Source organism: Papio anubis, chromosome 4 (assembly GCF_008728515.1).
Source record: "Papio anubis isolate 15944 chromosome 4, Panubis1.0, whole genome shotgun sequence".
NCBI lineage: Eukaryota > Metazoa > Chordata > Mammalia > Primates > Cercopithecidae > Papio > Papio anubis.
Genome location: NC_044979.1, coordinates 172176989 through 172197409, shown reverse-complemented (window position 1 = coordinate 172197409; position 20421 = coordinate 172176989). Strand labels below are relative to the sequence as shown.

Below are 20421 nucleotides of genomic sequence, written 5' to 3'. Positions count from 1 at the left end.
CGAACTTGAGAAACTTTCAAATGTTCTCCCAAACGTAAGTACCAGGAGAGGATATGATACAGAGTCTCAACACCTGGGCCTCCACCCACCTTAAGATGGACAGTGGCACAGAATGTTCTAGAAATGACTAGCAGAGCAGCCTTCTGAGCAGTGGTGGGTGGATCCTATTTTTAGAGCTATAATCAATAGTGCTGAGGGTGGCTGACAAGGAAAGTGAGTCGGTGTACCCCAGCATTGTTCAGTGGAGGCCCAGGGGCAGTGGTAGGACTTCCTCCACCGCCAAGAGGAGCCCCAGTGCCCAGCCTGAGAAGAAACTGAAAGCACTGGGAAACCGTCCTTGGGTGGCGAAGGATCTTGGGTGGGTCTGGAGAACTCCTTCTCGACCCTGCCCTAAGGAGAGAGGGTAACTTAAGATAACAAAAGGAGGCTCGTGATGCGTCTTGTCCCGAGTCACCCCCTTGTTATTTTTAGTGTCTTGCTGGAGGTGTCGCCGGGAGCCTGTGGCTCTCCATCAGAGAACAGACAACATGATTATCTGCAAAGCGGCCGTCCTGACGGTGCCACCTCACGCAACAGGACAACCCAGCCAGCTGCTTAGTGGAGAAGTTCTCCTGGGAGCTGCCGTTCCAGATTAGCATCTAGGCCATCAGCTTTAACTTGGGACCAAGGGGTAGTGGAGTGGTGAAGTGATCTGTCGCAGTCCTCCGAACCAGTTCTTCCAATTTGTTAAGATGAGCGAGTTGCCTTCTTATTCAGAATAAATTACACTTCTGGCCTGCTAAGTCATCTTGTCCCTAAAATGGCTCTCACAGTTCTATTTTTCACATTATTCATGGAATGTTTCCTTCCAATATTATGCAAACAGAGCAACAGAGAGAATCCTATTAGAGGAATCCTCCCTACCCTTTACTTAACACCCACTTCCCAAGCCTGGCACTTTCTCAATAGATCTCCCAAACGGACATTTGCCTCCCTGAAAAATTATTACAGGATTTCATTTAAGAAAAATAATAAAAACTGAACATTCTTCTTTCAAGTCATTCCTGTTAATCCTTAAAAAGTTTAAATAAACTGGCAACATGTAAGTCAACCATTTGGGACAGGACCATTTCCTTTTTCCTCAGGGTGGCAATGAATATGCCCTGGGAAGGCCTGTCCAGGTGCGGAGTGACAGAGGCTAAAAAATAAGAGAGCTGTCTTAAGAAAATATATATTGACACTTTGGGAGGCCGAGACAGGCAGATCACCTGAGGTCAGGAGTTCAAGACCAGCCTGGCCAACATGGCAAAATCATGTCGTACCAAAAATACAAAAATTAGCCAGGCATGGTGGCATGCAGCTGTGCTCCCAGCTACACGGGAGGCTGAGGCAGGAGAATCATTTGAACCCGGGAGGCAGAGTTTGCAGTGAGCCGACATCGCGCCACTGCACTCCAGCCTAGGCGACAGAGCAAGACTCCGTCTCAAAAAAAAAAAAAAAAAAAAAAAAAGAAAAGAAAAGAAAAGAAAAGATATATTAACTCACAATTTCAACAGTTTATTTAAAAAATGAAAAAATAACAAAATAAAGAAATGTTATATTGGCCTATCATTTCTCTCTTCCCCATGTTTTTAGGGAAAAAGAATAATTCTGGTTTGCTCAAAGTTCTTTTCTAGAAAAAAGTAACTGATGTGTTTTCGGGAAACATCTTCATATCCTTGCAGAAAGACCTTCCATCTGTGCTTATTAAGGGTTAGATTTGCGTTTTAATCCCAGAGTAGCTTCTTGTGTTTTCAGTGTTCCCATTCTCATCACATGTGTTTGAAGAATGAGAAGGGTGAGGTTGCACAGATGAAAGGCTTGGTTTTCTGAAGGCTCGGGTCTGTGACAAAATGAACATGAAAACTCCAGAGCTGTCTAGGAAGTGAAACAGCCTTCAAATAACGGAAATGTCTTTAAATAACAAATTTTGGAATGATAAAACAGTCCTGACCTTAACTCAAAATTATGGTTGACATGGTGTTTCCTGTATTTACGTATCTATCTGTGCTTTTGAACATTGAAAGAAATGTGACTACTTCACATAAAAAAAAAAAAAGAAAAAAGAAAAAAAATTATGGTTGTCGCTATAAAACTCCCTGGGTCTCATACATCAGCCTTATTAAAACAGACCTTCCATGTGATATTTTAGTATTTGTAAAACCCTGCTAACTACAAAATGGATAGCTTTCCTAGTAAGAGCTTTTTTATGTCTTGCTGAATAGCTTTTCTTCCTGCCAAGAAAACTACACATGATAAATACAGCACTAAATGCACATATTCTGTGGGGAAGGGCAGAATCGCTTGGCACTCTGAAAATGCACGTACTCTGGGTGTTTTGCTGAGTATGGTAAATTAAGCATTTTTAAAATAAAATGGTTTGGGTTTCAGGGTTCAAGTTATGTCGACAAACATAATATGTTGTCTTTTGTCTTCATTTCAAAAGTGAAAGGATTAGGTCTTGTACCTCCACACATCATCGATATATTTATGGTTGTTTCTGGCCACAATCTCAAATAAGACATTCTTTTATGTGTCTCATAAACAGCTATGTCATACATACCTATATTTATCTGAACATGCATACTAGTTACCTAGATGCGATATAACTGTATGCAATGTGAGTGAGGACACTTAACTCAAGGATACTTGAAAATGTATACAGCAGCTACAAGGGGCATTTTTTCCCTCCTCCCTAAATAAAAGTAAAATAATTGCATTAACCAAAAAAGCACATGGAACTAAATCATTTAGTAAACATGCATGGAAAAAGATTGCTGTCCCGACTCTACCTCATCCGCGTAGATAGAAACTTGTCTAGATGTTTTGTGTGTGGACATGTGTGTGAGTGTGTCCACCAAAGGGAATTGCAGGCTAAAGCCTGCCTCTCTATTGCCTGACGCTTGGACCCTGGGCTGAGGAGACACCTGGCATTTTATGGTTGTCTCTGTCATTGTTTTAGTACCAAAGTTTGTCAGCAACAATCACTTGTTGACAAGTGGAAACAAACACACACAAAAAACTAAAAAGCTCTGCCATACGAAGTAGATTTATTTCAACACTTGTTCAAGTAAGGCTTAATAAAACACTTGGAATGGAGATGGGCTTATAACCCATAAAGAATCATTTCTATACCCTCAAATAGAGAATTTGGATAGTTACTTAGTAGAGGTTAGACCAAAAACAAAACAAAAAATACCACTTTGCAGGGAATTTCCACACAATTATAGCAGATCTAGGGGCTTACATTCTCTATTATCTTTTAACATAAAGTTTAAGGCTGAATTAACGTGAAAGACATCTTTACTTAATGAGATAATGTCACTGAAGGTGATTGAAAGCTTTTGGAACGCAGAAGAGCAGCATGTATCAGCTATTACTACTATCATTATTCATCAGAAATTCTGTTTAAAAGGTTACTCTGACTACTGGGTAAAATTTTATTAACACTTTTCTCTCTCGTGACTTAAAAAAAAATTTAAGCCCGTTTTAATAAAGGTCTCATGCTTGATACATTTGCCTGACTTTTAAAAAATAATCTAAAATGTGCAAAAATGTTTAAAAGACCAGTTGGGTATTTGACATCCTATTCAATACTTTATTTTGCTATTTAAGTAAAGAAGACAGAAAAAAATACACATTGTGATTCTGCCTAGATTTCCTTCTATGGAGTTAATCATGAACAGGAGGCATATTTGAGAGAAAAGTTTGTTGTTGCTTATTTAAACAGTTCGCCACGGAACGCTCCCTAGACACGGACAAAGAGGGCACGTCGGCACTAAAGTGTTTTTGTAGCTGTGGACTGATGCTAACACAGCCCCGTGGAGAAATCAGAAAAAATCAGTTGCTCTAGGCAGATGATCAGACTTATCTTTTTAGAAACTGTTACTTCTGCTGGAGAGAAAGAGACAATGTATCTCTACAGCTTTCTTAGAAAATGGTAGTGCCTAACCCCTCTCCTCTCTCAAAATTATGAGGCGAAGTTTTCCTGCTGCATTATGATCATGAGGAAATAGAGTGCTTCAGCTTGCGAGGCTGCCTGGATTTCCTTGCGTGGAGTCAATCACGAACAGGAGGCAGACTTGTCACCTATCCAATATTCTGGTCCTTCTTAATTATTGTGTTTATAATCAATCAATTCTATTTTCCACTTAAAAAGAGAAAAATAACTACAGAGAGGCTAACTTGGATGGCCTGACTGAATGAACTGGATCTCTTGGGATGTGCACAGTACCTCCTGATGGGCCAGGACATTCCAAATGACCAAGCAGCCCTAATAGGACTCTACTGAAAGCAACTTTGTTCTAATGAAACTGTGGGTATGCCTGGATTTTGTGTTGCTCCCTATAGTTTGTAAATCACAGGAAATAGGCATTTTGATCTGTGTCTCACCACGATCCTTACAGACAGATAGAGCAGGCATGATTTTATTATTTAAGTTACAAGGTTCAAGTAGGTTAAGAACGAGCCCTAGCAGACAATGAAAACTGTATAACTGAATGCATTTCCCTTTTTGCTTTGACTGCTAGGGAGCTCAGATCTAAATTTAATATTTGATAACAGTGACTTTACTTATTTAAGATTTTCGATCAGTCATCTTTAAAAGTGTGTGAAACGTTTTGTTGTGTTTGTGACATTACTGTAAGACTACGAAAGGTTTTGTAAACGATTAAAAAAGGTAAGTAATCAGGCCAAATCAGAAGTAGAAACTAGTCTAGGTACAACTTAAGGGCCCTGAATAATTCCAAATAGGGGAAGGTAAAAATTCAGAGAATAATAGTAGGTTGGTGCAAAGGCAATTGCAGTCATTGCTATTAAAAGTAATGGAAAGACCACATTTACTTTTGCACCAACCTAATAACTATGGAAAATAGTAAATTTCCTATTTCCCACAGTAGTTCCCATTCTACAAGTACGCCAATCTCTTGAGTCACATAGATACAAGGGCCAAGCCTTAGTAAACTGTATTTGGGAGACTTGGTTTGATAAAAGCAGAAAAGAGGAAGAGAAAAACTTCCAAATCAATTTAATATGTAATTCATTTTAAAGGGCTTTGCCTAAGAAACACGGAGTTATATAAACCCACGTGGACCTGGATGAGGATATCCATACATCGGAAGAGAAGGTTGTAAACAAACAGCAAGTTTATTAAAAAAAAAAAGTATTGGCAGAAAAACAAAAAGAGTACACCAGATGCAGGTTGCCAAATGTGGTCATTTTGTTTTTCATTGAGCAAACTGAAGCCACATTAATCGGCATGTTTTATTTTGGCTTAACTACATTAGGAGGCAGTTGTAATTCAAATTCCTTATGGGCCTCTCTGGAACCCATCTGCTGTATCTATCATTAATTCTAGTGTGTCTTCAGTCATGGTGAAAAATCACTCTGATAGTTCACAATGTGAAGAAACAGTTAGTCCCTATATGTAGTTTAAAATGTGGCTTTTAAAATCATCATGCGCATTTGTTAAGTCAGGCACGTGAATGAGAATGATCAGTTACACTCTCCCCTTTCAAACATTCAACGGGCCCAGGGAGCCCCAAATCCCCCACCAAACCCTTGGCTTGCCAGGGAGAGACAGAGCTAAGTCCCCCTCTTTCCTCTAAGGAAACGATGGACCTTTTTAAGAAGATGATTTCATCTTTCCAGAAAAATTGGTAATATTCAGATGTTCTAAAGAAATCTTGCTGTTCAAAACAGTAGTAAACTGAGTTTTATGAGTTTCTATCACAAGCATATAAAATGCTTTGCTGAAACGACCACTGAACTGGAAAAAGTCAGGAAAAATGACCCTGAATTCCATGTGAACACTCATAAATCTACCTCTCCCCATTCTCTCTCCCCAAAGAACGTTCTGCATAAAATCCATGTTCCACATCAGCTTACCTCTTGCTTTATAGCAACTCATAATACCATGTGCAGACCAGCAAGTGTGTACTGAAACATGTTCCTTTGTGAAGCTCTTTTCAGGGCATCTAGCGTTACTATGTAAGCAGATAGTCCAGGTATGGGACAGAGTCTCGGAACAAAGCTGATGTGGCGAAGACACACTGGTCATGAAACCCCAAGGGAAAAAGAAAGTAAAAAATAAAACGTAATATGAAGAAGAAAGCCCCTGCAGGATGTCCTGAGAAGAGGATTTTGCAATTTGGGGTTATGTTCCTACACAAAAGCAAACACTTAAACAGACGCATTTTCAAGTTGGGCAAGGCTGTCAAAATCTGCTATCACTTCGTTTAATATTTTGGTTGCACAAAGAATTAGGCAATACCCACCTGGGACAAGCCTAAATGGACAGAAGCAGTCTCGGATATATACATGATTTTGCCATCAGATGCTACCACAAAAACAAATCCATCCAAAGTCTGTAAAAGATAAAATGTCAGAATAAGAGATGATCATTCTACATTAGAGTTAAATCTAACAATGGTACAGTCACTGGGATGGAGGGATGCATCAAATATGACCATCAACATATGCTTGCTAAATGCAAAAACAAAGCCCACGGTCTTAAAAAGGACTGTAGGAAACAGCACCCAGGGTTTAGTTCCCAGTCCAGGCTCTGAAATGCTTTTAAAGCACTTTAGAAACAATCATACATCCACATCACAAAAATCATGCAAAACATTTGAGAATTCCTATTATGCTCAGTTTAAATGTAGTAGCTTTCTTGTTTGGGTTATTTTAGCACTTAGTACAAATCCGGAGTTCTATGGTACTTAGGGGAAAATCTACCACTATATAGACCATTTTATGTCATAATTGGCAGTCATTTATACCACTAGGACATACGCTTTATTTGCCACAATTTTCTAGTTACCTTTAAGTACCATTTGAATAATAAATTCCGAACACTACCACTGCCCAGAAAATAAAACAAAATACCTGGTTATTTTACCAGACTATGTCTACAGAATTAATTATTTAGAATTTGCAAGAGATCAAATAACCTTTGCAAAATTCGAGGAGGAAAAGTATCAACTTCTGAAAAATGAAAACTACCCAAATGAAATTCTGATTTTTCCTAAGTTGGCTAACCCTCAAAAATAAAGTAAAACTATAAGAGGTAATTAAGACAAATAAAAGGTAATGATTATGTTTATGTGTCGAGGATAAAAAGACTAAATTATTTTTGAAAAAGGAAACTGTATTTTATTTACTCATTCATATTTTAGATCCAGAACCAAAAGAAAGCAATAAAGTTGGTGAAAGACTCATGCAACCCACAATGCTGCCCCCATAAAAAATATTCCAAATTAATTTCTGGCCACAAATTCTATTTTTACAGCATGTAATTGAAACCAGATTACCTTTGGTTTTTCTAAGCCACCCTCCCCCCTACCCCTAGAGAGGGGGCTAAAAAGAATGTAGTGTAAGTGAATCTTGAAAGATATCCTTGGATTCTGCTGTCTCAAATACAGTTTGCTGCAAAAAGTCTTTGCCAACTAAACTATCATTACCTTCCCTGATGCTAAGGTTGAAAATCAGCATCTTGATTATTAGTCTAACTTTCAAGTTTCTAACTCAGCTGCAAAATATTTTCCCACCTAAACCTGTGGTGTTCCAAAAATATAAACTATACAGCAATTTCTAAAGTTATAAATGTCTTGGTGCATTTGGCATGCTTTCTTAACTCCAAAATCATTAAAGAGACACATTTAGTGAAAAAGTATTTCACAACCAGCCATCTCTGGGATAATGAGGAAAAGAGGAAAATTATCATAATTAAATTCTAAAAGTTGCCAGCAGTAGCTAAAAAAATAACATTCTTAATGGAAAATGTTGGGTATGACTTCGTAGCTTCAAATGACCTAATTCACTTACATGTATAATAACTGCAAAGACACCCGTCCACACACTACTCCGGAATTAATTAAAGAAATGTAGCATGCAGAAGTCTGGGGGTGTTGACTTTGCCAACCAGGTTTTCATTGAAGTTCCCCAGCACTTAGTTGTCCCTGATATTAGTGTCACTTATAATATGTAGGAGTATGAAACTTGCAACACACCCAGCTCGGAGCTGGAAGTGAAGGAGGGGGAGCAGAGGCCGCCTGGGCAGGGCTCCCAGAGCGCCATTACCCGCCGCGGCCACACCATGCGCTTTATGTTGTAAAAGCTCGGGGTTTCAAATATTCCCCGGGTCTTCTCTTCCGCAGGCATGCATTTTAAAAACTAAACCACACTAGGGCACTTGGGGCAAGAGAGTTGTGAAAAGATCTGCTTTTTGGAAATGCAGAGCTAGCGGCTGACTCGCTGACCTAAGTCATGGCATCCTGCAGCCAACATTTTTTAAATTATTATTTTAAAGTAAAACACAAAATAGAGGGCGGAAATGCAGAGCAGCTCTCGGTAGGCATTTTTCGATGGCAGAGACAAATGACAGGAGTGGGGGAATGAATTGGGTCGTTGATGAGGCTCTGTAAAGGGCATTTGAAAGATTGGGATCTGTCCCCAGCCAGCGCCAACCGCCCACCTGGAAGTGGCGAGCTGTGCCCAGGGCTACCCCGACGACCCACAAAGCCCCTCTGCTGCCAGCTGAGGTCAGGGTGGCGCGTGCAGCTCCTGCAGGGTGAATGGCCCCGGGCTCGGGGAGCTAAGCACCTGGCTCCAAACCAAGCAAGAGCCTGGAGGCCTCACCAAGTTCTGGTTATCCGGCTGGGCTCTAGAGCTAGGCCAATGGGCTAACCCCACTCCACCTTTTGCTGTGTGACCTTAGACATGTTATTTAACCTCTCTGTGCCTCAATTTCCTCCTCTAAAAAAAATGAAGTTAAAAACAGAACCCAGGCAAGACGCGTTGGCTCACGCCTGTAATTCCAACACTTTGGGAGGCTGAGGTGGGCGGCTCATCAAAGGTCAGGAGTTCGAGACCAGCCTGGCCAACGTGGTGAAACCCCATCTCTACAAAAATACAAAAATTAGCCAAGCATGATGGCGAGTTCCTGTAATCCTGGCTACTCGGGAGGCTGAAGCCGGAGAATCACTTGAATCCGGGAGATGGAGGTTGGAGTGAGCCGAGATAGTGCCATTGCACTCCAGGCAGGGCCACAGAGTGAGACTCCGTCTCAAAAACAAACAAACAAACAAACAAACAACCCCCCCCCAAAAAACAAAAACAAACAAACAAACAAAAAACAAACAAAAACAAGGCAAAAAAAGAGAACGCACTCTAGATGGGAAGGGGAAGCCAATAAAGTCCGGAACTGAATGTGGCCTGCAGTAAGCTCTGGACAAGTGCCCCTGTTAATATTCTATTATCGATACTGTCTCTCCGTGCTTGCGCCCCCCGCACACACGCAGCGGCCGAATGCTTTAGAGCTCAGAGCAGCCGGATCATTGCTGCTGCTCCGGCCCTAGCGCCTGGCACAGAGCAAGCTCTGGGTGGAAGCTGCCGAGGGAAGTGAGGTTGGAAAGGACTTGACCACGCTCGGGAGGCGCCCCTGGCCTAGGTCTCAGGTGGCCTGGGGAGTCCTGGGGCTTTCGGCGGGGTGTGGGGGCAGATGTAGGGTTAGGGTAGGTTTGGCGCAGGCCGCATCCGACATGCTAAGCGTCCATCCCTCCGCAATGGGGACCACCCCTATCCCCAGCCCCCGGCAGCCTCTGGATCTGCCCGGCCCTCCTGGAGAAGGGGCGCCTGGAGGCTGGGGTGGCGGGGTCGGAAGGGAGCCTGCGGCGGCTGCGCTCCTCCCCTGGTGCGGACGCTCTACCTGCAGCAAGTGCGATCCCAGCTCCTTGGCGACGCTGTCCAGGGGCCCGGCGCGGCTTGGCTGTCCCCACGCGTCTCCTAAACCTGGACGGAGGAAGAAAGCAAATCAGTAAACTGCAGCGCCCAGCCCGATGCCTGGGCGCCAGGCAGGTCACGCGGAACCCCTGCACCCTGCCAGCCCACCCCACGAGTCCTGCGCGTCCCCACGCTGCCTCCCCGGCTCCGCAGCCGCCATCTGTGTTCTCGCCGTCGTCCCTTTGCCCTTGGTGAAAAAAGAAAAGGCCGGGGGAGAAATCCCCGCCGCGGCCGGCAGCCCGGGCTCCCGTGTGAGCCTGCCAGGCCCACAGCTCCCGCGGGTCGCCCACGTGCTTATGGCCCTGAAATTGCCGTTTTATTTGAAATGCCACAAAGTAATCTAATCTGCTTTGAAATCGCCATTCTCGTGGCCAAACGGGGATATCGATTTGACCCGTAAATATTCCCCCAAGGACCCTCCTTCCTTCCCTCCTTTCTTTCCCTGCTTCTCCGGCAACTCCTGGTTTTCCCAAAGGCAGAGAGGCTGAGACAAAAAGTCCCCACCGCCCAGGAGGCAGCTCCTGCCGCATAAAAAGCCCCCTACACGCTACCCCTTGGGCTTCCCAGCTCTCACAGGCGCCCTGCGAGCGCGGTCCTCCTTCCAATCCGAAACTGTCTGCCTGGGAGGGATTTACCTGGGGGCTCCCCGAGAGCAGACTCCAATCTGGGGGCGGTGGGAGAAGGATGGGCCACAGGCCAAACTGGAAAGGGTCCCTTGTCACATAATTAGGGATCCCCCGGCCCCTCCGCTCAACAGGCCTCCTGCCCTTCCTCACCACCTCCCCAAAAGCTACCAACTGGTATTACGCACCAGGAGAAAGAAGGCTCTGCCCATCGGGGCTCCCCTCCTGCTGCACCCTCGGCCTGACTGCTGCACCCCGCGAGAACCCAGGCTTGCCCTACATACTCCGAGGAAGCAGGAAAGCCGGGCGAGGCTGCGGCGCTTAGCGCGGGCTGGGACAACCCCCGACCCCTCCCCGGAGTCTTTCTGCCGGCAGCCTTGCCGTAGACCCTCCACTGAGCGCCGTGGCTGCCGCGCCAGATGGCGAGGGCCGGTGCACCGCCTGAACCCCAACCTCCCCGGAGGACAACACGCCCGCCGCCTCCCGGCCCACGAGCCTAGCGCCCGAACCCTGGCTGCTACCCCTGCGGGGCGAGCTGCAGACGCTGCTGGCGCGCCCCCAGCCCCAACCCACGATGCCCTCCCCAGACCCCAGGAACTTCAGGCCAGGCCCAGCCCCAGCCCCAGCCCCCACTGCCTGCCTTCGTGCGGTGACGCGAGCACCTAACCAAAGGCAGGAGCCTCTGGGCAGGGCCGGATACGACGGACGGGGAACCTGACTAGCCGTGCAGATCCTGGAGACCGTTCCCGGGGCCTCAAAGCCCTTCCAAGTGGGCACCCCGAGTGGGTTCCCGAGGAGTCGCTGTGCAGTCACCCAGTCACCCTGGGTCTCTCAGCCTTCCCAGGAACGCCCAGGGCGTCGCGGTTTCTGGAGGCCTCGACCTCTGGAAGCGTAAAATGCACCTCGGCCCAGGGCAGCGGCTTCGCAAACCCTTCCCTATTCGGCAACGAAAAACTTAAAAAAAAAAAAAAAAAAGTATTCCGGATTTAAAAAGGGATGACCTTTAATTTCTCCTCCTGGGCTCAAGGAATTAGGGGCTTATCTTGGCTGAAGAGGTGGCTAATTTCCACCTACATGATCCCGAGAATACAATCACAGTTCATTATTCGGGGGCCTCCAGCCTCCACCACGGGGGCAGAGGTGGTTTTTTAATCCCGGGAAATCGCCCTCACCACCGTGATCACAGCAGCACTCCCTGTGCTCTCAGCAGCAGGTCCTTCCTCCCAGGCCTCGTGGCGGCAGCATTTGCAACCATTTAACCAGCAATGGCAAGAACCAAAATATAAATGTCCTGGGGTTTGGTGAAGTAAGACTTCACTAACGACTCAGGAATTCTCATTTCCAAAAATGGACAAATGCACCCTGGCAGCTGTCCTTTTCTCTGCTGCTGGGTCGTTCCTGGGGTTGGGCAGTTGTCCTGGAGCCGCCTTTGCCCTGTTTGGTGCTAAAGAAATTTAGGTTAAGTAAGACCAAAAGCCTTCAAAGCCCTTGGTAAGTAAACTATGCTTAATTTCTGAAACACACAAGGATTGCAAAACTTCACTCTGCATCAACTGAACACAAATCAATCACTTTAATTAAGCTAAACCCTTGCTAGATCAATGGGACTTGAACCCACAAAAATTTAGCGTGAGCGTGGCCTCTGGGCCCTGGCTTCTTGCAAAGCCCATGGAGGGAAGACTCGGGGAGAAATCTGCACCTACTGAAATGAACTCCAGACCATACTCCACTGCCCAGGATCTCCTGAAAGCCTCCTCGAAGGCCCTGGCTCTACATGCAAAAGTGCATTGGGCACACCGGACAATTGTCTGTACAATTCAAATACCCGCTCACTTCAAGATAACTTGTTCTCTTAGATCATTATAGTTTTTCTGTAATTCCCCAAAGCCTCGCTATGTCAGCAGAGATCTGGTGCAAACGACCCTTTCCCACCTGGTGGAGGTGGCCTGGTGCTAGATGTTCCTCCCAAGCACCCCTGCCTCTAGGCCACCCCAGCCTGGGGCGGTGGCTCTGCCAGTTCTGCCATTAGAAACCAATGTGGGCAAGGTTTTTTCACTCAGCTCATAAAAATCTACTTTGGTCTGAATGCAGAGACTAAATGAAGATTTGCAACGCAAGAAAATTGTCTTGGTACTGTGAAGTGATATACACTCCCACGAAAGTGAGGCACTGGGCACGTGGCCCTTATCTGGAATTAAGGAAGGGCTTTATTTCAAAAACAGGGGATGAGAAGAGTCTGGGCTAGGCGCCTCGGAGTTAGCGGCTCCCAGCACTCACTGCTCTCCTGTAGCAGCCAGGGGTCCCCAATCCAGCCTGCGGTTTCCTGCCGGAGGGGTGGGGGTGGGCTGGGGGTGAGGGGGGTGAGGTTGGGACTGGGGGGAGGGGAGTTCCCTGCAGGACCTGTGGGGAGGCTGTGCTATTGGAAGTCAGGGATGGCCAGGTTGCCGGGACCCCCAGGGAGAAATGGAGGGAAAGGGAGCCAGCGCCTCATTCCCCGCTGCCCGCCAGCACCTGTGAGTGTGTGCATGTTGGTTCCACACCCTGCCTGCGGTTCCTCACACCACAGACACTGCCTTCATGTGATCCCTCCTCTCCGGAAGCTGGCCCTGGGGGTACCTCCAGATGCAGGTCACAGAGACCATAAACAGCACCACACCAAGAAGACTTTGGGAGCAAACGGGGAGATAGTTCCTGCACTGTGAGGTGGCCGACCCCCTTCATAAGGGCGCCTAAGGGAGACCTGTAAAGGAGGCAGCAAGCTTCGTGCCTTCCTCTGGGTGGTGGCAGGGACTGTGGGTCCAGCCCAGGACACAGGGCCTGGACTCTGGTAGGAACACCAGGTTAGACGGCCATTCTTTCACTGCCCCTCCGGCAACCTCAGGCATCTAAAAACGTCTGTGACAAAGTCTCCTCACAGGGTTCTTGTGAATATCAAATGTGGTTAACAACAAGAAGGTGCCGGTCCCTACTCCCAGCCCTCCATGGAAAATCGGACCTGGGAGTGTGGAAAATCCAGAACCGTTTGGGAGCCCCCACCTGGGTGCAGGGGTCTCACCTCCTCCCGACTCCCCCTCCCTGCTTTAAGACGCCAGCTGGGCCCGTCGCCTCGGTCTGATCTCCAGAAGGGCTCGACCTTTAACCTCTATTTCTCACCTCCAAAACGGGATTTTTGTGGGATTAAATGAGCGCGGCCCAGCCCGAAGCCCCGGTGTTTGCCGGGCTGCCATCACTTTGTGCCGCCCTCTCTGGCTTTCCCACCCTTTCCCTGACTGCGGCCTCTCCTCCCCCAATTATCACTCGCTCCAGGGGGAGCTGGAGTAGGGGAGGGGAGAGGGGTATCTCTGGGGAGCGTGACCTCTGGCGCGTTGCCGGCCGTCTGAGGACTCAAGGTCACACTTTCGGATTGCAAACCACTCCAAAGTCAAGAAGGGTATGTGCGTGGCGGGAGAGGAGGGTGAGGACTGGCTGCCTCTTCCGCTCCCTGCTCCACGCAAGCAAATTTTGGGATCCTGGAGCTTTCCGCGCAGGCAGCCTCTACAGCTCCGCCACCCCCGACCTCGGCGTTTACGACCCTGAAGCCGCAGCACGACCCCCCTGCAGGGGCGGTAGGCTCAGGGGCTCCCTTGGGAACACGAGGCGCCGGAAACCTGTGCCAGGGCGTAAGGAGGGAGTTTGGGGCCAGTTCCTCGCCTCGCTGCTCTAGGACAGCCTACAACTTGAGCCTCTAAGCCTCCTTTCCCCACACAAGGATCCCAGTAAATAGTCGCAATTTGGGGCGCATCTGCGCGCTTCCATCCTTCTCCCGCCTCGGAGCCCTCCTGTTCTCCCCGGGGCCCCTGAAAAGCCCGCCTCTTGCGCCCTTTTCCAAACTGGGGACCGGGTGAGAAGGGGGTGGTCGTGGGGACGCCCCAAGAAAGTCTCCCTTGGCCGATGGGGAGGGGCAGGGAAGGAGGCTCCTAGCTTGGCCGGGCGTGTCGCCCGCGGGTATCCTACGTGCTCTGAGGACAGGCAGAAGGCCCCTTGCCCCCACTGCCGGTGCCCAGACCTGGGCAGTTCATACGCCGCCCCAGTAGCTGCTGGCTCCGAGGAGGTCGGCACGCACAGCAGTCCGGAGGCTCCCTTTCAGCCCCGGGGTTCAGGGATCCAGGTCCTCCTCTAGCTCCGCGCTGAATCTGCAGCGCGCGCTCCACTTCCTCGCCTCCAACGAAAGCACAGGCCCTGTGCCCGGGTGTCCCCTTTACCACTTCCCAGATTGTCCCCTCTGCGCCTGTGAGCTTTCCCTCCTGGATCCCCGGCTGCAGCCTGGCAGGCTTCAAAGCAGGGATGGGGAAAGAGTTGTAAAAATCTACGTTGTTCTGTTAAACAGTCGATCTTTAATTAATCTGCATTTTTTCCAGCGGAGGTAGAGAATGGCCTCACATCTATGACGCCCTCACAGGTATAGAGGTGAGTTTCTCCTCACCCAGCTCTCCAAATCAAGTCGCTTTGATTCCGGGAAACAATGTCTAAGATAACTTGGCTTCTCTTGGAGTGCTCAGGTGGAAGTGGTGATGGGGGCACCTGCAGCTGAATTTAATCCCAAAGGCACCCAGGCATTGGAAGAGTTCAGACCTTGAACCCCACCTCTTTTTGTGTGGGCAAATGACAGTTTCTGGAGTAGCAATTCCTTCTCCCTCTTTCACCCACACCCGTCTTGGGTCTTTCGGGTTGGGAAAGGGAGATGGGGAGACTTAACCTTGGTTTCCAACTTCACTACTGAGCTGGGTCCTGGGACCAGTCTGTTGTGCCAGGTTTGCAGTGGCACTGCTGTCTGGTGCTGGAGGCCCTGCCTCTGACCTCCGACGAGCAGAGGCTGACCTGCGTCCTGCTGCCTTTGGTCAGAGCAGCTATGGCCGGGGAGCAACCCGAGTTCGGAGCAGCTGTGGCCAGGGAAGAACCAGAGCTTGCCTGCCAGCATGCTTTCACGGTTTCCAAAGCCGGTATCTCCAGAACAGAGGGCCCACTTTGGGGAGGGCCGGCTGACCACCGGACTCAGCCCTGCCCCAGCCCGGAGCTTATCTTAACCACCCGCCAAGACTCATCAAGTTTTCCATTTTGAGCCCATGTCCAAAGCCAGCCTTGCTCTCCTGTCCTCTTCCCAGTCCTATCTACCTTCCATTTGTTAGTTCACTGTCAAAGGGGAGAAAAGATGGCCACCCAGAAAGCAGGGATCTTCAAAGTCCAGGCAGTGAGTCCTTCATCCCTGCCATTCAAGACTCCTTTGACCCAGGGGACATGGGCAGCTCACAGGAAGGGGTGAGTGGCCTAGGAACAACACTTAGGATTCCCCCTCACTGCATAGTTCTGCTTCTGGGACCTCAGTCTTCGTCACAGCAACCCTGTGCATTGCTAACGGGCCCATTTTACAGACAAGGAGACCAAGGCCGAGTAGCACAGCATGACAATGGGGACTTAACCCTGGCTGTAAATGTTGAAAGCATCCCCAAGCCATTGAACTGGCTACTGAGTGAGGTGCTTACCCTGGTTCTGGTGGTCTCCCTCCGTCCTACACACAGGGACCCCTCTGAGTTCCTTTTTCTGTTTTATCACCTGAGGAGATCTGGGTTAAAAGGAACAGAGGCTGGCAGCCTCCTGGGTGCAGTGGGGTGAGAACGTGCCCCACAGGACCGCAGTGGCAGCAACTGGTCTGCTATTGCCCTTGCTATGGGGCCTTGGGAAAGGCCTGTGTCATGTCTGGCCTCAATTTCCCCAGATATGAAGGGTTAATCTTGTGATCCTTGCAGTTCCTTAGCACTATGCTATTCTTTTTATTTTGTTTTTCCTCCCAGAGTCCTAAGTTGGTCTCTAGATTCTTTACCCCAGCAATCCACTTGCTTTGAGACAAGACCGCCCTTGGCGGATCAATTCCTCATGGTATTTTTCACCTTGCAGCTGAGAGCCCAAGGCCATCTGAGAGCCCCTGCCAAAGCCCGGGACCACCCTGGCCCTAAAACCTCCCTAGGGCCACCACCCTGACCCTGGCAGCTCAGACAGACCCTATTCCAACCCTGCAGCTGTATCCTCCCTCACAGACACAGGTTCCCTGAGAAGAGGTTAAATCAATCAAGATGCCACTCTTTGGAGCTACTGGAAGGGTGACCAGTTTGCATAAATGGACTCCTGTTTGCATAATGGAGGTCTTTCTAAATGCATCTTCCTCCTCTGCCCTAAGCTCCCAGCTTCCCTATTCCTCAGCCCCAGACTGACTGAGGGCTAAGGCCCCTGAGCGGCTGTCCTGACGAATTCCAAGGATATGTGTCCACCCACTCTAGGTCTACCCTACCCCAGGCATCGCAGGAATGGAGGACAGAGGGACTAAGCCACTGCTCCCTTCCCTTTCTGAGAGGGACCAAACAGGTTCAGGGCCCTTTCCAAAACTCTAGGGCCAAACAGCTCCCTTCCAGAGTGCCAACTTCCAGGGTCACCCCCCCAAAAAACACACAGGAGGCCCCTCAACTTCTCCCAAACCTGCCACCAGAGCAAGCTGCTCAAGTCCTGGCCCCCAGAAGGACCACCCCGCACAAACTCAGGGCCCAGCAATTCTCAGCCCAAATGCCTGGAGACTTGCTTTCCAGAGCCAGAACGCACAGACCCGGTTTAAAGGCGGCTGAGCGGTACACTCACCACTTCGCAGCTTTCCACAGGCTCTCCGGGAAATCCCTCACACGGCGAACAGTTTTTGAGCAGCCGCGTTTTCTCAGCCCTCCCTTACTAATTTCTGGTTTAATTGAAATCACTGTCCACAAATCATTTAATCTTTGGATTGTTTCTTCGAATGCTTTTTCTATTTCCAAAGGGGGCAGAGGGCAGTGAGCGCCCTCTTGTCTGGATTCCACACTTGCTTTGTTGCATGCGGTTAAGAAACGCTCATCCCAGGAAACCAGTTACCACCACGCCTCCCCCGGCGGGAAGGAGACTCATAAAACCGAATGCTCTTTTAATTTCCCCTGAAACATCAACCGGAGTGGAATCATCCCTACTTCTCTGCCAAGGGGTCACCCTTGAGCAGACAAGTAGCGACCACCTTGGGCAACAGCTCTCAGCAGGAGGGGCTGGGAGCGGGGTATTTTTGCCAGGTTCCGGGTAGGAAAGGTAGGAACCTGCGCTGGGCTGAAGGACTGCCGCGCCCGAGAGGAGAGCGCCCCGGGGCCGCGCGGTAGGGCCGGGTGGCACAGGAGAGGCCAAGGGTCCTCTTCCAGCCACCTCCGCTGCCGGGTGTTCCCCGGTCCGCCCGGCTCCTGGGCAGGGGAGCCGCGGGGCTGGAGGCCGCGCTTGCAGACCGGCCCTCCGCGCTCCACCAGTGAGGCGCTGAGAAGCGCAGCTCCAGACCCAGCGACCAGCACAAATAACAGGCTTGGCAGCGACGAATGCAAAAGGTCGAGCTCTCTGATTTCGAGTAGAGTGCCTGGTGGGGATGGCGCTATGGAGGCGCCCTGCGGCCTAGGGACACCTGTCGCCTGTGCTGCACCGACCGTCCGGCGCCCTGCAGCGGAAGTTGTCTCCCTACCCCAGCACTGGCTCCTGGGGCTCCAGAGGCCGCCGCAGCCCTCCCAGCTCCTGGGCCCAGAGGACCCAGCAGACCCATGAGCAGCGCGCCTCCCAGCAAAGAGTCAAACCCTTCGGGCCAGGCCGCAGCGACCCCGCTGGGGGCAGAGGCGCTGGAAGACGCGGCCCGGAACGCTTGGGACGCCAAAAACGAACGTTGTGGTGACCAGGCCTTCCTGAGACCTGCTGCTCGGAGGTTCCTGGCCGGGCAGCCACTGTCACCAGCGGCAGCCAGCGTGGGCGGCGGGGCAGCCCACCCAGCGCGCCACCATTTCTTCCGGTTCCGAGTCTTCGGGACCGCGTGTCCCAGCGCCCCTGGCCCACTGTGACACATTTTCAATCCTGAAAAGAATGGCAGCTCCGTCTGCCATTTTCGAATTAATCGGCCTCCTCTCTTTCAGCCGGATCTCAGCTCACCAACGGCGCGGGGGTGGTGGTCTCTTCTGCCCTGACTTCCCGCACCCCAGCCTCACTAGAGGGCCCGGCTCCGCACAAGTGCTCGCTCTGTGGCCTCAGCCTGCAGTGCCTGGGCCTCGCCGTGATGCACGCTGCCTCCCAGCACGTGAAGCCGACCCTCCTTCACCTCCTCCAGGAAGAGAAAAAAAGAGGGAGGAATGAAGGAAAAATAAAGGGAATTGTAGAAAGAAAAGAAGGAAGGGAAGGAGGGAAAATGAAAGAAAGGAATGCGGAAAGCAAGCAAGCAAAACAAAACCAGGGTGAACTTCCAAAGAAAGGAAAGAAGGCAGAAAAGGAAAGAAAATAAACCAATGCATTGGCAAAGGAAGGAAGGAAGGAAGGAGAGACAGAATGAAAGAAAGAGGAAAAAAGAAAGAAAAGGCGACAAAGAAAGAAAGAAAAAGAGAGACAGAGGGAGAAAGAGAGAGAAAAAAAAATCCAAACCAAACCAGAATGTATTGGTGAAGGAAGGAAGGAAGGAGGAAAGGGAGAAAGAACAAAACCAGAAAGAACCTGCAGGCTGTGAAGGCTGGGGGACTGCCTGCCCCTGGAACAATTCGTAATTCACCCTCACCCAGCCCTGGACCAGGAGAGGGTTTGGTCGCCTGGGCCGCCAAGGCCCTGGCCCCTCGCTCCAAGCCAGCGCCGAAGCCGAAGACCCTCACGCAACCTCCCTCAGACGCCCCAGCTCTGGACGCCAGGCCGCGGCAGCCCCTCTAGGCGGGCCGGCTTGAGCTTCCCGCCTGGGCCGAGGCCACCGGGCTCCCCAGCGTCCCCGGCTGCCCACCTGCTCCTCACCTTCGGGGAAGACGGCGCGCATCTTCAGGTAGCTCGTGGTGAGGCGGATGATGGACGCTTTGTCCAGCTGCGAGGTGATGGCCGACGGCAGCGGGAGCAGCTTGGCCAGCTCGTAAAACTCGCCATTTTCCTTCTCCCTCCTGGTCTTGGCCGCATTCTTGGACTTCTCCTTCATCGCGCCTCGGCTCCGGGCATATTAGACCCGACCGTGCTCCAGGCCCGCGGAGCCCCGCTCGTGCTGCGGCGGCTGGGATGGGGAAGGGGACGCCCTGAGCCGGGTGAGTCCGCGGCGTGGGCCGCGGGCAGGTGCGCAGGGCCTCCCGGGGTTCCGAGACGCCTCCCCGCAGCCGCCGGGCCTGAGCTCCGAGCAACACGGCGGCGCCGCCCGCTGCTGCCCGGGGCGCAGCCTCCTCCGGGCTGGACCGTCCCGCGGCAACCGGAGCCCCGTTCCTGCTCGCTCTTGCTTCCTCCCTCCTGCCTCTCCTGCCTCTGCCTTCCTGGGGGCGTAGGGGCGGCCGGCGCGGAGCCGGAGGCGATGCTTACTCCTTCGCCCAGTGTTCGCACCGGCTGTGGCGAGGCCCCTCCGGACTGGAGGGCGGCATGGGCGGCGGCGGCCGCGGAGCCATGGAGCGGGAGCCCAGCGGAGGGGAGCGGGCCGGAGGCGGCTGGGGCCGGGCCCTGGCCCGGGCGCGCTCTCCTGCCCTTCCTGGCGGCTCCCTGTACCTGGAGACGCAGCGCCGGAGCCCGCGATCTGTGGCGAGGCGCAGCAGCTTCGCAGTCCACGTGCGGCCGAGCCGCGTTTGTTTATGGCGGACCCGCCTTCGGGCGGAGCACTGGCCGCCCGGGTCCCGGAGCTGGGGGGGGGGGGGGGGGGGGGGGGGGGGGGGGGACCGCGGCGGGGGCGGGGGCGGCGAATCTCGCCTCCGACCCCGCCGCGGTCATGGAGTCACAGGCGCGCCTCCGCGTCAATGCCTCCAGGGACTCTCCCGGGAGAGACCCGCGCGCTCCCGGGCTCGGGGAAGTCGCGGTGAGTGCACACCGCATGCCGCGGGTACCCGCTCCTGAGCGCAGGTCTCCGGACCCCGGAGCTAGGATGGGCGGCGGGGAGGGCGAGGGAAGGAGGGGTGCCAAGGCCGCCCCTGTGGCTCTCGGGCAGGTCACC

At 51.0% G+C, this 20421-nt stretch overlaps 1 protein-coding gene across 1 annotated transcript in view; it reads right to left on the bottom strand.

Moving 5' to 3' along the window:
• Positions 1–20067, bottom strand: part of SIM2 (SIM bHLH transcription factor 2) — a 48706-nt gene extending 28639 nt beyond the window's left edge. Inside the window, exons 1-3 of the mRNA XM_003895511.5 lie at positions 19260–20067; positions 9725–9807; positions 6294–6383 (exon numbers count right to left, since the gene is read on the bottom strand). Of these exons, the coding sequence (XP_003895560.1) occupies positions 6294–6383; positions 9725–9807; positions 19260–19434 (348 nt within the window). The 5' untranslated portion in view covers positions 19435–20067. The remainder of the gene's footprint in view (positions 1–6293; positions 6384–9724; positions 9808–19259) is intronic.
• Positions 20068–20421: the final 354 nt, after the last annotated feature.